General features: G+C 35.1%; 1 protein-coding gene across 8 annotated transcripts in view; it reads left to right on the top strand.

Moving 5' to 3' along the window:
• LOC111510344 (cholesterol transporter ABCA5) overlaps positions 1 to 10,804 on the top strand; it is an 81,493-nt gene extending 70,689 nt beyond the window's left edge. For all 8 annotated transcript variants that reach the window (XM_074184127.1, XM_074184135.1, XM_074184129.1 and 5 more), the window contains 7 exons: positions 1,818 to 2,092; positions 2,153 to 2,296; positions 2,352 to 2,564; positions 5,376 to 5,744; positions 5,810 to 5,901; positions 7,136 to 7,383; positions 9,775 to 10,804. In XM_074184127.1, the coding sequence (XP_074040228.1) occupies positions 1,818 to 2,092; positions 2,153 to 2,296; positions 2,352 to 2,564; positions 5,376 to 5,744; positions 5,810 to 5,901; positions 7,136 to 7,383; positions 9,775 to 9,875 (1,442 nt within the window). In that variant the 3' untranslated portion in view covers positions 9,876 to 10,804. The remainder of the gene's footprint in view (positions 1 to 1,817; positions 2,093 to 2,152; positions 2,297 to 2,351; positions 2,565 to 5,375; positions 5,745 to 5,809; positions 5,902 to 7,135; positions 7,384 to 9,774) is intronic.
• The last annotated feature ends 7,144 nt before the right edge of the window (positions 10,805 to 17,948 follow it).

The following is a 17,948-nucleotide window of genomic DNA, read 5'->3' as shown; positions in this document are numbered from 1 at the left end:
ATCAGTTCGTTGAATCTTGTTTATTTCGTTTGAGTACCAAAACTCAACGCACAGATAAAGTTACATAAGGAAAAAGATAAAGTTACATAAGGAAAATGAACCTATAAGACCAGTTATCAATTTCACCAAAGCATCTTCATACAAAATTTCGAAAATCATAGCGGATGAACTGAAAAATAAAATCAACAGGAACAACAACCACAGCATCAAGAATTCAATGGAACTCACAGATAGAATTTCAATAACAAACGTCAGCGGGAACACTAAACTATTCTCATTCGACATAAGAAACGTACTCCAACATTCCGATTACCGAAAGTATAAAAATCATATCAGATAAACTAAAACACCAAAACATAAACAGGACCTACATTAACCAGATGGAATCCACCCTAAATACAATATTCAACCAAAACTATTCCGAATCCGAAGGAAAAATTTATAAACAAACAGATGGATGGGATCCCCACTATATTTCGGATATAATATCCGAAATATACCTGCAAACCACAAATGAGAAAATTTTAACAATAATAAAAATACACGATGAAGAAGGAGAATGGTTCAGATATGTTGACAATGGCCTGTACATATCATAAAACAAAGGAATAGGAATAGAACAAATAACAAAATAAATCAAAAACTGATTTTCAGCATACAGGATGAAAACGACTCAAAACTCAACTAGCTGAACATAACTATCGGATATAACCACAATAAAACAAAATTTTGAATGGCAATATACAGGAAACCTACATAAACAAGCACCATCATACCACCCACCATCACACAAAATAGCTGACTATAACGAATTTATATACAGAATGCTAAGGAAACCACTTAGCAGTGAAGCCCGGAACAAAAAATAGGAGAATTATATACCCAATAGCAAACGAGAATGGATTTACCCAAAAGACAATAGATACATTAGAAAATAGAATCGAACAAAAAATACAGAGCAAGGATCAAACTACTCCATCAGATAAAACAATACCACGATGGACTGCATTCACATACATAGGTCACCAAACCAAAAAATCAGAAAACATCTTCAAACCCTTGAACATCAATATCACTTACAAGCCGATCACGAAAAGAACACAAAAAATAAACAGCTATGAAAAAGAAGAAGACAAAAACCGAAACTGAGTGTACAGCATACAATGCTCGGACTGCAACAAACTCTATATCGGCCAAACCAAGAAAAAACTGATCCAGAGTTACGACGAGTACAAAAAAGTATACATTAACTCAATAACATATAAATCAAACCTGGCAACACACGCCATACAAAATAAACTTTCTCCCACCAGAAAACATCAAACTCATAAAACACGTCAATAAAGGAAACCGCATGGACATGTGTTTACAAATCCTTTTTGTAAACAAACGGTAATATTAAAATACTGAAAATAAATTTTCCCACTTGACATTGTCAGCCAAAAACTTTTATCAACTGTCATTATTTAAATGTTTTTCTATCTGTTTTTGAACCATTTTATATTTTATTCTCACGTTAGTAAGTTCTCCATATTTATATATTTTTTACAAGATATATAATCTTATTGTAGTTGTTCTGACGAAGGTGTGAAATATACCGAAAGCTTGACATATAACAAAGAGTTTTCTTTGTAACAGCCCAGCTATTGACTGCAACCTCACAAATTGAACCGATTTATATATATATATATATATATATATATATATATATATATATATATATATATATATATATATATATATATATATATATATATAAACTCACTTACTAAACTCACTAAGTTATTTTATAATCTTGATAACATTTTATATTTCAGGTGGAAAAACGGCTTTTATACTACATGTAGTATTCTCCTTTCTAAACACAATGTATTTGCCTTATGCTATGATCTATTATGTACAGAGGGTTGATGTTATGTGTCAACAATATTTAGGATGTACGGAAATAACACTTTCAAGTTATTTCACCAGCGAAATCATCGTCATGCTTGTTGGCGTGCTAATTCATATTCCATTTTGGTTCTTCTTTCTTCTCGTTATCGATATCAAGAAAAGTGGTGGCAAACTGAGAGATATTTTCAAAGCAACCAAGGTAATATTTGATTTTTGAGTAATTGTGACGAAATGGAATATTTTAATTGTCTATTTGTAGAATAAAAAAGAAGAACCTGTGGAAGATGCAAATGAATTGAGCGACATAGGAGAGAATGAAGATGAGGACGTGAAGGCTGAAAGACAGAAAGTCAAAAATCTAATGCACTGCCATATAGCTAACCCTCCAGTAGTGATGGTTGAAGTACGATTGTCGACTAGCTAGTTATTACATTGGAATAAACCGTTCACTTTTTCAGAATTTACATAAAGAATATACGAGTAGCGAGTTGAAGCTATGTGAATGTTGCTGTAAATCTGAAGAAGATACTGAAACAACAAAAGTTGCAGTAAAATCATTGTCTCTAGCAGTCGACGCTGGGGAAGTATTTGGACTTTTGGGGCATAATGGAGCAGGAAAAACTACAACGATGAAAATTATTACCGCAGAAGAAGCTCCTACCAGGGGTCGAGTGAGTATTTTTTTTTAAATATATACGCATCAGAGTACTTCTGGTTTGAATTCGCTATTCGCAAAACTATTGCATTCCATCATAAATTACAGAATTATCATTATTTTCATTTTCACCCAAAGCTCTGTTTCAATCATTGGCTAATGATCACCCTTCATACCGTAGATTAGATTGTCGGAGAGTTAACCCATGGCGTGATTCACTGCGACCTTTTCAGATCTATTGTGATGCTCCTTTGTTGTCAGAGCTCATTGTCTAGCTTGATCTCTTTGATGAGAATCCATAGCCTTGATATTGTCCTCTTCATAAAGTTGGCAGCCTCTGGTTTCTCTTCCCCGCATCTTGCTATCGCTTCGCATTCACAGAACACATGCAGTGGGGTTTCTTCCTCTTCTTGACAGAACCTGCATTGTTTTTCTTTTGTCAGACCCATTTTGCTTATATGTTTTCTGAGTCAGCTATGCCCCGTTAGTAGACCCACAACTACCCTCACAACCTTACGGTTGTGGTTTAGCAGGTCTTTCGTGAAACTGGGCGATCGAAGCTTATTCCAGAAATGAGGCGATTCGGCTCGCATCCATGAATTTTTGGATGTCTTTATACATGCTTTCGCTAACCCGCAGAAGGGTTATGGGCCAATTATAGCCTTGGATGCGCCTTCACGGGCTAGAACATCGGCCTTCTCATTGCCCTTGTGATCCTCATGTCCGGGTACCAAAGCTAGAGTGACCTTATTTTGGGTACCCACCAGTCTTGAGAAGACTTGAAAAGAGCTGAGCGCCTTAATTGCCGCCTGACTTTCGGAGAAAATGGCAAATATTTTATTTGTGACCTTTTGCCTGTTTATTACCCCTTATGGTTCGCTACTTCTGCCTGTCCGAGGTTGAGTGCGACTCTCGTCTTTGCTCTTTCTCCGTATATACCGGCTCGCACTCCTTCTTGGGTCTTTGAGCCATCTGTCTACCAAGTTTCTTCCGCTTTTACCGGTGGGCCATTTTGCCAGTTCTTTCTACTTGGTATGATGATTTTGAAATTTTGTGAAAGTTGTACTGTAGAACTCTGTTCAGTGTGCAGTGATGGAAGTCCGAGTAGGACCTCAAGTGCTACAGATACAAAGATACAGATACTAGTCGATGCTAGTTCTTTTTGTCAAATTCAACACAAGAAATATGCAATTTTCGCGCGGAATTTGTATCAATTTGATACATCTCTTCCTTTCTCTAATAGTTTTTTTAAGTAGATGTCATGTACTGACGATTTAGAGATACAAATGGTGATAAAAATAAACATATACCATTTGTGACTTCTTATCTTGACCTAATAACGTTCAATATTGCTACAGAGTTGATCAACTCCACCCATATGACCCATATTTTTCTGCAAAAAGCATGAAAACACATTATTTATTGTTTTCTCACTTAAGAACAAATATCTACATTTTCCTGAGTTGATGAAACTTCGTAAACAGTTTTGTCTCTTGGAATGAATCAAGATATAGTTTAAGTTAAATTGTCCTTCCGGAAACGTTTTTCATATGCTTTTCGAAAGGTGATTTTCATTTAGGTTCACATTGCCAATGTATAAATGCCATGTTTGGTCGAATATATAATAACTTCGAGTGATGGTTGATTGAATTTTGGGGTATCAGAAGAATCTATTTTTAGCTATCTTATTTTTGTTTAACATTAACTCATTCACAAATATAAATTCGGAGGAGGACTGTTACATATTTGTCGATTATACCACAAAAAATTTCTTAGATAACAATTAAGAATAGGTGACTTATAAAGAAAACAATTTCGTATTGGCTGTAAAAACATGAATAAACTTATATTTTGAACAAAGATATGAATATTCTTGAAAGATCATTGGTGAATTTCATAAATCAGCGAACTAAATCAACTTATCAAAGTTCGTAATTTTTTCACTGAATATTCTCCAGTGGTGTTTGAATTATCACATGGATTTTTTCACGATTTACTAATAGTTCAAGATAATTGTGACTTTGGAAAATTTTTTAAAGATAATTTAGACGATAAGTGGTATCATAAATGGAAGAACATATAATTTGTGATATTTCAATATTTGCTTTTCAATTGCGTTCTAGAGTTATGAAAAAAATATATTTGTTGAAGCTGGAATCAATAATTTCAAAAAATTGTACCAAAGGATCAAGAGCGATAAACACTCTGGCCTATCAAAATCTTCAACTCTATACACAGTAGTCAAAATGTATGCCTTCCACAACAATAGTTGAAGGTAGAACTCAAAGAAACAGCAATGGTTTTAGCACAAACTTGATCGTTATCTGGTTAAAGGAACGTCGAAAAATGCTATCATATGGTCGGAAGAACAATTATTGACCAAACTGTAGACGCAATTTCCTTAGCTGTGCTGGAAATCACCAGTTCAATGATGACACGTTCTTGTTCAATTATCGATTTATTAGTATTGAATTACCAGGTTCGTCGCTAGATGGTGGAGAGATATGTCCTCGCCAAAGGAACAGGTACAAAGAAGGCGCAAAATTAACCATGAAAACTTCCCCTTTTTAGACTGTTCAAATTTATGAATAAGTATTATCGATTTCACGTTATTTCAAGTTATCAAAAATGACTGCACGTAAACTGTCGATGCTTTCGAGTCTATTAATTAGAAGCAGTTTAGATATTTCAAACTCGCCAAAGATGCAGATAGGTTTTGCTACGGTCTTATTAATTACTTTTGGTGTGAGGGCGATAACTGGTCCAGATACACACTCATTTAAAATCCAATTGCAATTGTCGCGACTACTATTATTTTATATTTCAGGTCCAAATTGGAGGCGAGAGCATCAACTCCAATATGAACTCAGCCTTTCAGCTGCTAGGCTACTGCCCCCAACACGATGCCTTATGGAAAAATATCACAGTTAGGGAGCATTTAGAATGCTACGCTGCCATCAGAGGAGTCTCTTACCAAGATATACCGAGGATAGTCAGTTTGTATTTGAGTGGACTACAGATTCACGAACATGCTGACAAACAGACCCAGCAATGTTCTGGGGGTACAAGAAGAAAGCTGAGCTTTGCTATGGCAATGGTAGGGAACCCTAAAGTGGTTTTGTTGGATGAACCAAGTACTGGTATGGATCCGCGGAGTAAGAGGTTCCTATGGGACACAATTTTAGCAAGTTTTCAGGTAAGTATTCACACGAAATTGTTTTTTGGAATCCGAATAACATTGAATCGATATTTTATTCGAAGGGTTCTAGAGGAGCTATTCTAACCACCCACTCCATGGAAGAAGCAGATGCACTTTGTTCGAGAGTTGGTATTATGGTTAGAGGCGAATTGAGGTATGTTAATGTCAGTTCATTGAATTTATTTTTTCCAAATGTATATATCAGAATTGAAGAAAGACATTTTCACTGCTGAGGACAAATCTGTAAACTGCCATTTATATATGGAATTTTGAATACTTGGTACCGACACATACCCTCTAGCAGGTTATAATATTGCAAATATAGAATTGATGGGTCTTTACGGAACAGTAGCTGTAGATATGACGGTCTTTATTGTTTATTGTATTGATTAGTCAATTCAGTTCCAAATCTGATGTTCCACTTCATCAGGTTGCATTTTCATAAGATCACTACTGCTGAATATACTCCAGTCAAATTGCGAAAACCCACTTAAAAACACATATCAAGTGAAATTTTTCCCATGATCTTCTTTAACTTTTCAACCTTCAATAGAAGAAATATCCTTATTCATTATGGGAAACGGTTTGGAATATTTCAAAAATTGATTAGAACTGGACAGTGTTCATAACATTACTTACCAATCCAATTTACTGAGATTCATTATGAAAGGTTCACAAAACTGGAACACGTGTTTTGCTATCAAATAGATTCTTGAAGCAAGACTGATGAATCACTATCAAATTTTATGTACACTTAAAAAAGCATAGAAAAAATTCCTTACATAGCAAACTGAATTCAATCTAGAATCAAAACTTTTAGTTTCCGAAAGAAATGTTTGGAACTTAACCTTTTGCGGTTTTGTGAATCTTTCATAATTTGAAACACATTAAACTGTATTGATGATTTTTGAAATACTTCAATCATGAACTTAGATGGAGGATAAATCTCAAGGACACTTGATGAAACAGTTCATTTCTTTGACAAACAAAGGAGTTAATACTAAAAAGAATACTTGTTGGATGTAGACTGAATTTTCCGTCAGTTTTAGATGTCTTGGGACTATTCAACATCTTTGAAATATCTATGGTGCTAGTTGAACCTTGTGAATGAAATTAAGAAAAGAAAGAAAAGCCCCCCATGATCTCCTGATCTGAAACATGTAGACTATATGGTTTGAGGAGAATAGACAACTAAAAGACCTAAAAAACTAGACTTGTACCTATTTTGCCTATTTTGAAGTTCTTATGCTTATTTTCTCGATTCGTAGATTTTAAGACCGTTTTCATTTTTTTGTAAATATTTTGATGATATGAATATTGAATTAATATCGACTTTCTAAAAATACTGAATATAATGATTGTTGAATAATTTCTTTTATCAATTCAAGGTGTCTTGGTTCAACTCAACATCTCAAAAATCTCTATGGTGCTGGTTACACCTTAGAAATGAAATTAGGAGGAGGAGATTCAACACCAACCTCAGATTCCGGTGATCGTCATCATGAATTGAGGGAGTTTGTGGCATCCTTGTTTCCTGAGGCTACTTTGCAGGAAAGTTTTGCCGATAGACTGGTATTCAGCGTACCTCAACAAAGTGTACCATCTTTGGCCAATTGTTTCATGCAGTTAGAAAAAGGTGATATGATTATTTGATAGCTAGAATTAAAACCTCCGGCGTGAAATAAACCTACTGAAATATATTTCCCACACCAGAGAAAAATTCCGCCTGTCAGTGTTTTCATATACACCTTGACTTACCATCACCTTATATAATGAGAATTTTGGAATCAAATTATGTATCCATTGTTTTGTTTCGATATTGCTCCTGATAATAATTACTACCTGTTATGATACCTAATATTTACATGGATGCAGAAAGTAATGAAGTTTTGCAGGAGAATCTGTTAATTTCCAGGATTTTCACGTGCACCACCCACAGCTTACGACATGACGACTAACTTCGTACTATAGGACTGCAAAAATCTTATATTTTTGAGAGGTATCAAATACCTCCTTCAAAATTCCGTTTTTGAAATTATTTATTAATACATTTTGATTTCTAGTTGTAACAATTTGTTTTCTCCACAGAGTAACTTTCTCACAGTTTGTTATATTCTGTCCTGTTTCTTCAATTCGATCTCAGTTTTGATATTTCTGTTCAAATTGAATAGAACTGGCCGATACTTGATGAAAATCCATATTAAAACCAATTAATACAGTTTATTGTATGATTTTCACTTAGAGTTTTACAAATACCGCGACACGTGTTTCGCTATACAATAGCGTAAACTCTGTGAAACCCTTCAAAGTGAAAATCATATAATAAACTGTATCAATTAGTTTTTTATTTCTGTTTCAACTGAAGTACCCGAATGTTTTTGTCCGGTTATTTTCAGCACAGAAGTCGGACTCAATTATATGAAATAATAATCTTCGCACATGTTGTATAATTTTAACTCTACTGATCAATGGGAGTCAATGTAAAATTAATATTGAAAGTATGGGTTTCCTTCAATACCTAATTGTTTTTTGCGAAATATCCGTCAAAATCGAAAATTGTTGGATATTTATTAGAGTAAAACCGGGATAGATTCCCCACTTTCTGAAATAACCACCTAATTTGAAAAATATTAATTTTATACGAACAATTTCAATAATGTAGCTAGCTCAATCCTTCATGTTGAATTATTACTATTATTTTTTGACCTATCAAATACAGATTTTGCGAAAATTAGCTTTTCGTGGAACATTCTTTTTGAGGATAGATGCCTACCTGTATGGATAGTTGCCCCACCACGAAAATAGTGAGAAGGATAGATACCTGCAGTGCAGGATAGATGCCGTGTAGGTAAACAAAAACCCGAACCAAATGTTAGGTAGTTTCACTCCCGAAACAGCAATTGTCCCCACAAAACATGAGTCATAATCATGAAAAATATTTTGTATTTTTTCAAATCTTTTAATTGATATCATTGAAAAATAATTTTAATATTACATTAATGATCATAATCAAATTTTTCAAGCGTTTGTTCAATTGAAATATAAATTCTTATGTTTCAACATGCAGAGATAATCATATTTTCTCAAATTAAATTTTACAAGCTTTTATTCAACAAAAATAAAAATTCTTCATTGTTGTTATGGAACATTCACATTGAGTTTCAACATGTACATCACACAGTCATGCTTTTTTATATTGAAATAACACAATAAAGATATCTTCATTATTTTTTTGGGTCAGAACTTTGATCAAAAGATCGTAGAAGTTATTGACTTCTTCTGTACTAAGACCTTTAGCTCTAGCCACGGATAAACCTCCAGCTTGTCTGATAGACAGCTTCGGATTTTGTTCAATAAATCTTCTGAACTATGCACCTCCAGCCATTTCGTTTTGGTGGCTGAAATTGTGTTTTAGCTCCAGCTTTTCAGGAAATTGATGAGCTAACATGCGTATGACTTGTCTATTTGGGGGAATCCTGCAACACCAGGCTTCAGAATGTGCTTTACTAGTCTTTTCTCGTTGTCAAAATCCAAAAATAGGATGTTTTCCTAAAAAAATGATTACGTTAAGGGATGTACTGAGACAGCAATTAGTTACTTGTAATACACTGTTTGGAACCTTTGGTGTAGTAATATTACTGGAGTTTTATACCAACACCAAATCATTATTGTAAACACCTCGACACGTGTTTCGATCACCAAGTGAGTATCTTCAAGAGGAAGACTAAACTGTAGTTTAGTCTGAATGCCGTCGCGGAGATAAATACACGTACGAGCCAAAAGCTTCTACATCACACAACTGTCTTTGGGCAATTGAGGTACAGGGTGACTGCTGCTCCTACTAATAGAATTAATTCTTAGACGCGCGTTCGGGAAGTTAGCTTTTTAGGATATAAGGCATCTATCCCGCTGGGACATCTATCCCGGTTTTACCATATATTGAATTCAAGCTTGTAATCCAGGATTGAAAGTTTGAATTATTTCTGAAGATGATTGTGATTCTGCTAACATACATTGTTTGTTCCAGCCAAGCTCGAATTAGATATAGAAGAATACTGCTTTAGTCAAACTACGTTGGAGCAAGTTTTTCTGAAATTTGCCCACGAAGACGAGATAACTGATGATTAGGAAAGTGAAATAGATATACTTCAAAACTCCAATATTTTCCTGATTGTGATCCTGTTTAAATTCTAAGTTCAAAATTTGAATCTTCAGGCAGGAGACTGCCAGAAAATTAAAGATATCATTTGAAATTCAACACTGATATTTCCTTTTTCCAGTGGTTATTTATCTAAGTGCTGAGGTTGAACTTGAGTTGCTTTATTTACTGTGTTGTAGAGATATATTATTTATTAATAATTTTTAATGGTGTGATGATTAATTGTTATGAACACATTAGTCAATTCTTGTGTCATGTTGTTTTTTTTATACAGAAGGTTTTATCAGTTGTCATAGTTTTTAAGAGGAATGTTTTTCATACTGCTGAACGAAGAGTTGATTAGGGCCTAAACTCTAAATATTGAAATAATCATAAATTATTTTGAATGAAAAATAGTGCCTCATATGGAATTGTATATAGTGCTTGTATTGAATTATCGTTTTCGATACTCTAGGTAAATCTGTTATTTATTTATCAAAATGAAGAATGAATCGCTAGAAAACTCAACACCTTCTATCAATTTCTCAATCGAGAATCTGTAATAAACATCAGTATATTATAAGAAATTACTGAATAAGCCTAATTTCTCGGGTTACGAAACGATATAACATGAGAAATTCGAAAAAAATCTGTAGTGCAGAAATGTACCAAAACAAAAAATTACAATCATTTGTAGATATATTTTTCATTATTTTTCATACAAATTGGAATTATAAACGAATGTTTGCAAACTTTATATTTCTTCAAAAAAATTTGTTAAGAATCATTTTCTTTAGGGTAATCTTATAATAATTCTGTAGGTTTTAGAAATATATGTAGTGCATTTTACCTTTCTACTTAAGTGCAATGTTTCAGAAATGTAAGAATCGATAAAATTGTAATAGATAATTGATATGAACTTGCGTATTCATTTTGACTCACCAAGAAGGATATTGAATTATTTCATCATGTTTTATGCAAACGTGAGGTGTAGAAGACAAGCAGTTCATGGACAATCCAAATCATATCCACCCAGGTTAGTCTACTTTATGTTCTTTGGGCTACATAAGATTTGAAGATATGACATCATATGATTTGTTCCCTGGTTGCCAAATTATAGCCGACCAACGCTGTAGCCACTCGTATTCGTATTCGAGCGGAATAACTCCGCAGAAGAATATAAGCACTTAAAAAAATATACGAACTGGTACAGGAAAAAAATGAAAAAGTAGAATCCCATGTGGCTGCAGTGCTTTTCGGAGAATTGAAAGAAATGAAGTTTCCAAACAGCAAAGTATTTCATCTATACTAATTCAGGTAATGCTTTTTATTTCTTGGAAAAATCATCAGAACCATAAACACTGAAATAACTGCACATTATCATTACAGGTAAGTTTTGACCTAAATTAGTTTTCTGACAAGAACCCCTTAATCTTTTGATTCATCACAAACTAAGAGTATTCAACGAAAGTCATTTTTTGTGGAGGAAAAAATCAGTTTTTTATCGACCTTTTTTTTGGGTAATTGTTACCTTACACAATCTGAAAAAATATAAAAACTATAATGGAGAACTTTATACAAGTGTAGAAGGGCAAACTTTTCAGTTTACCCCGATAAGTTACTGCGTAAAAATCAAAGTATTTTTCACAAAAAAAAATCTTCTATTTATCAGTAACTTGTCGTATTTAACAATTTTGCCTATCAAAAAAATTATTAAGAAATAATACTTATCTTTTACGTTTCGGAGGCCAAAATCTGCCTCCGTCTTCAGAAATGGATAAAAATTCGAATATATACGCAGTTATTCCTTTTTTGAGAGCTTATTTCTTTACTTCTTCAACAGATGTCAAAGAAGTTTTGAAATATGAAATTATGTCAATGTTGTTGATTGACAACTGAAATATTCGATGTAATACAAGGTACTCTCCGATATCAGTTTGTTGCCATTTCGCCACTATCCAAAGTTTTCTTCAAGATGGGTAGCCAAGTCTAAGGAGCTATTCGAGATACAGTTCTCTCCAGATATGAGAATATACGCTGATTCTTTTAGCTTACGTCTCTTAGAATGAGGCTCATTGGTAATCTTTCTTGTCCTATTCCATTCCACCCGATGTTCACCGTCTGATTTTAAAATGTGTTCTGATAATTTTGATCCTGTCAATTGTCTATTTTTTATACAATCTCGATGTTCATTCTCACGCACTTTCAATGGTCTTGAGGTTTCACCAATGTAACTTTTACCACAAGAAAGGTATTTTATAAATACAATTTTTTGTTTTTTCTTCAGGGTTGTTGGGTTTTGTATGTGTGAGTATAGATCTCAGTGTATTTTTTGTTTTGAAAGTAGTTCTAACATCATATCTATTTCCAATTCGTCTTATTTTTTCAGATAGTCTTGGAATGTAAGGTATAACGTTAGTTGTAAAAGGTGTCGTTGGATGTTGAGTCGGTAATTGTTGAGTTGGATGTTGTTGAATTTGTAAAGCTGTTTGTATGTTCGTTTGGTTTTTAATCGACTCTTTATTTTCTATTGAATTTATCGTTGAATTTATAAAAGAATCTGGATAGGCGTTATCTTTCAAAACAGATTTAATTAATGATGGCAACAAACTGATATCGGAGAGTATTATTGAATAAATGAAAGCACCGCATCAAGGCTGAATTACAACCGCCCCGGCTCCGCATGGATGCAATGCTGATACTAAATATAAATTCACCCACCGCAAGGGCATGGAGAAACAGTGACGAAAAGGTAACTTCATTTTATGAACGCTCCTTTTTCATTCGTGGCTGTCGCCCCAGTTAGATTATTCAAATTCCTTCTTTTTTCCACATCTACAACATAAAACGAACCCACATACAAAATTCCAGGCTTCGAAAATATAGCGGTACGAAAAAACAGTGATGAGAAGGTAATTTTCAACTTACTAAACAGTCCGAGTAAAAACATCTCTTCGAACGACAGAATAACATCTACACTGGTTATATTCGGAATGTGCCGTTTCGTGGAACAGTTTGTTCACCTACCTTCCTACTTTTTGACGAGAGACGGGATAGTAGATAAAAATTCCAAGAATGACCAAAAAGTTTCTATCAGCACTGGCATCCCATTCAGTCCGACGTGGATTTATAAAATGTTGCATAACATACGGACTGACTGGATCGATGGTAGACAATAAGATGCAGAAGAGTTTCTAGGTTTTCTTTTGAATGGACTCAATGATGAAATGTTTGAGCTAAATGAGTTGGTTAAATATTATATTAAAGATGAAAAATCTCTCGTTGACTCTGCTTTGAGCAATGATTCAAATAATTTATGGAACATAATATAATCGTAAAGTAAAGGACATTAATAATAATAATAATAATTTTTATTGGTCTCAAGAAACATAAAGTTTGTAGACAGGTCAGTAGAAAAATACATTTAAAAATTTATACAAGGTCATACATTAAAATTGGTCGATGATAAAAAAATAGAAGGTATAATGCAATAGAAAAGCTAAATAATACATAAAAACAATGGCATTATATATTATAAATATATGAAGTATGTATATAGATAATGATGAATTGTGCTATCAGTATAAATAAAAATACAGGTTTCTGTGGGTCATGAAGATATTTCTGTTTGTCTTGATGAATGTTTCGAATTCAAGTATACTATAGAAACAGTTCTTGGATAGTATCTGTTTTAATTGATTTTTGAATTGCGTCGAGGGTCTATTCCTAAACTCTGTGGGAAGAAGGTTGAAGAGCCGTATGTCGTCTCTTTGCGTTCGTTGCAGACGACATAATGGCACCAACAAATTGTGTTTGTGTCTGGTATCATGAGGGTGAATTGACGAGTGTGTTGCATGTTCATTTATCTTTGACTTAACTGTTATTATACTTTGATAAATGAGCAGTGAGTAGATGGTCATGATTTTTAATGAAGGAAATAGTTCTCTACAACTGGTATCCCATGGTACATTTAAAATAGATCTTATTGCCGCTTTCTGCAGTGTGAAAATTCTCATAATATGTGTAGATACTGCATTACCGTAACACTGTATTCCATACATCAAGTGACTATGAAACAATGCATAATACGCAGATACTGTTGCTTCCATGTTTGTGACATGTCGTATTTTTCTTAGTGCAAATATCACTTGCGACAGCTTGTTACATAAACAGTTTATATTGGCTGTCCACCTCAGTTGTGGGTCTAAAACTATACCTAGAAATTTTATGTGCTCATTTTCAACCAAACTATTTGTACCATTTACACTAAAGATTTCACAACGGATTTTGGTCTCATTCAAAAAAAGATCATTGGCTGTGACCCAAATCTTAGCATGTGCCATAATGTCTTGATAAATAGGTAAATGATCAGTCCCCTTTTCAAGTTGTATACAGAAAGTTTTGTCGTCGGCAAACATATTTGTTAGTAAATTATTGCAGGATATGGAATGTGGCATATCATTTATGGCATATAATTCAACTAGAAGGATCGACTTCACCAATACACCGATAAGTGACATCTTCGGGGGCAACTAAAGTCGAGCATTCATCACAACGTGGACCACATTACTGAGAATACCCAGCTTTTCCTCACCCTGCCACTCAACATTGAGAAAGTGAAGACCTTCAGAGAAGCGCTTAAGGAACTTGTCTCCAAGTACATTTTAGAGGGAATGACTTCGTCGAAAACAAACGAGAAGGTCGAAGCTTGGGAGCAAATTACGCTCTGCAAACTTCCCGTTATCCTTATTTTGCATCTGAAGTTTTTCAAGTACAGCAACTACCGTTGCACGAAGATTATCAAGGCTTTTGATTTTGAATTCGACTTGAATTTTGATTCGACTTTGATATCGTCGGAAACACAGTCTCCAACAGAGAGACAATACAATCTATTCGCCGTCACTTCACTTCACTTCACTCAAAGTTCTTGGCCTTTGCTTCCAGATAGGCGCCTTTAGCCAGCTCGATTCGAGGGGGCGCAGCTGTCTTGCACGCAGCAATGCTGCCACCCCTTTTCTGTCTGAATTTTTTATTATATTAAAAAACACTTAATATTTTTTGGAGACTTCAAGACTTTTTACATATAATTGACACATTTATTTGGTAAAATCCTGTCTCCACGTGGACATCTGGTCCACCCCGGCCTCCAACCGGCGTGAATGGGGACAGGAGTTATATACATCCACTATAACACTCCCACGTGGACATCCGGTCCACCCCGGTCTCCAACCGGCGTGAACGGGAGTGCTGTTTCTCTATAACACTTATAGACTGTTCACAAAAAACTTGGCAGACATTCACAACACAAACTGAGTTTCGTCCCCAACAATGGCGTCCGCGTGCCTTCTTTGTGGACGGTCGCTGTCGGCACGTCCGTCCACCACCACATCAGAAACGAAACTCCTATCTATTCGCCGGTGTTTACCACGAAGGCAAAAATGCTAACATTGGACACTACGTGACCGATGCCTTCCACGTCGGCTACAATTGCTGGATTAGGTACGACGATTCTTCGGTCAAGACCGTGCAAAATGAAGACGTATTGAAACCTCAGGGAACGCGAGTTCCTTATTTGCTGTTCTACAGGAAAAGCGATATGATCCTTTCTAAATAAGGTTGCTACTTTTAGGTAGAGTTCAGCGTCTGGAATCTTAAGGAATTTCTCTTTTTAGTTTCTATTGAATTTGATATTTTTTTTAGTTTCAATGAATTATTTTATTCTTTCATTAGTGATAGGTATTGTTCAATTTTTAATGGTAAATGTATTTCATTTTTTAAAAAAATGTTCTTATTACAATAACTTTTCCATGCTGAAAAAACAAACAAATATTTTCATATGCGAACGCGCCTCTTTTATCCCAAGTGGGAGTGCTCCAGTTGGAATATTAAGCTGTATTAAGCAAGATAAGACAGTTAAAATCCTAGGAATTTATCTTGATGAAAGCCTGAATTTCAAAAATCACTGCATATATGTTACCGGATCTGAACTTGGAACCAATTCTTCTTATCCTCTCCGATAATCCTCTGATGTAGGGAAGTACAAGCAGGACGTTCCGCTTAGACCGATCATCAGCTCCAGAGATTCAGCTACTCAAAACTTGTCTAGATTTTTACTTCCCTTAATACAACCATTACAAGGAAAAACATCGTCTTTTGTGGAGAATTCAAGGCATTTTGTAGAACTACTAGGGTCAATTGAGGTTACACAGGAAAATCAACTAATTAGTTTCGACGTGGAAAGTCTTTACACCAACGTTCCGGTCGAAGGAGCACTCCAAATCATACAGAGAAAACTATCCGAAGACGGGATCCTGAAAGAGAGAACGATTCTACCTATAGAAGTAATTATGGAATTACTAGGATGCCGTGTACGAAACTGTTATTTCCAACTGAAGAACGAATTCTTTACACAAGATGAGGGACTGCCAATGGGATCGCCACTTTCACCAGTCATAGCCAACATATATATGGAGTGGTTTGAAAATCTGGCCATTGAAGAAGCCCACAAGAAACCCCGAGTCTGATTGAGATATATTGACGACACCTTCATAATATGGAACCATGGGAATACTGAACTAGACGCCTTCCTGAAACACATCAACAGCGTGAGACCTTCCATCACTTTCATAATGGAGAAGGAAATCCACAACAAATTGCCATTCTTAGACGTTTTGGTGAAGAGGACCGAGGAATCATCAAGACTCTATTATACCGTGCTTTTGGGCTCTGTAATACAAAGGAAGGTCTTGAGAAGGAACTAGACATCATCAAAAATTATCTTCAACGGAATGGCTACTCCAAAGCGATGGTAGAAAAGACTTTGGCTAAAAGACAGCAGGAGCCTCGCAAGGAAGAGAAGCCGTCACAACCAGTGCTTGCACTCCCCTACATCAGAGGATTATCGGAGAGGATAAGAAGAATTGGTTCCAAGTACAACATCAGAACCTGTTTCAGATCCGGTAGCACTATCCGTATCAGCCTCACGAAAACCAGGTCCCCAAACGCGGACTGCGATTCCAAGAATTGCATTTACCGGATACCCTGTGAGAGCGGAAAATCGTATATTGGTGAAACTAAGAGGCCATTGAATGTTCGCATTGCCGAGCACAAGAAGCACACACAGCGAGGGGAAACCAGCAAATCAGGGATAGCAGACCATATTTGGACCCATCAACACAACATCGAGTGGTCCCAAGCTGAGATCTTGCACAGAGAGGAACATTGGTTCAGGAGAAAATTCAAGGAAGCCGCATACATGTTGTCCAACAACGTATTCAGCCAGGCCAGCGTAGAAATACGCAACATATGGAAACCCATCATCAAACAAAAAATGGCCAACTCCCGCCAAAACGGTCATCTCCTACGGAACCAGTGGAGCGGAAAATGGAAAGCAGGGATGAGTGAAAGTATTTCAACGACCTATAAATAGTCATCTCTCGGAGGAATCAGTCCAGTCATCACCCGAAGACGATTGTAGATACTAACAATCGAAACGTCGTGAACTAACGTGACTTGGAATCTCTACACTTATTATTATTTTCTTTTTTCATTCCTTTATTTTTATTTATTCAATTGTTATATTTCTACTTGTAATATAATTGTTATTTTCAGCTATTCATTCTTAATTATTATTTTTTAGTTGTTTCAGGGATTTCAAATCATTTTATATAGTAGACAATGGAAGTCCGAACTAGTGGAATTCAACATCTTTGTGTGGTAATTTATGTTCTAGTTGTTGTTAATGTCTATAACGAATATATTTCTTTATTTCCGACGAAGAGGGCGGCTGCTAGAGTTATACCAAACCGCCTAATAATGAGGTATTTTTCTATTCATGGCAAGCCCAAACTTTTGTTATATGATAACGCAACTCAGTTCATATATAAAAAATTTGGAAAAAACCTTTGATAACCTGGATACTGAAATAGTATGCTTAGGCGAATACAAGAGATTTCGTTTGATTTCGTATTCTAAATCACATCGTACAATCTACTGGAACTGTAGAGTTACGAATGGAAAGGCCTCGCTTTCTGCCAACATCTATTGCCTACTCCGATGGACAA

The sequence above is a fragment of the Leptinotarsa decemlineata genome, unplaced genomic scaffold (assembly GCF_025532065.1).
Source record: "Leptinotarsa decemlineata unplaced genomic scaffold, Ldec_3_MD MMD2_tig00026354_RagTag_RagTag, whole genome shotgun sequence".
Classification (NCBI taxonomy): Eukaryota; Metazoa; Arthropoda; class Insecta; order Coleoptera; family Chrysomelidae; genus Leptinotarsa; species Leptinotarsa decemlineata.
This window is presented reverse-complemented; position numbering and strand designations above follow the sequence as displayed.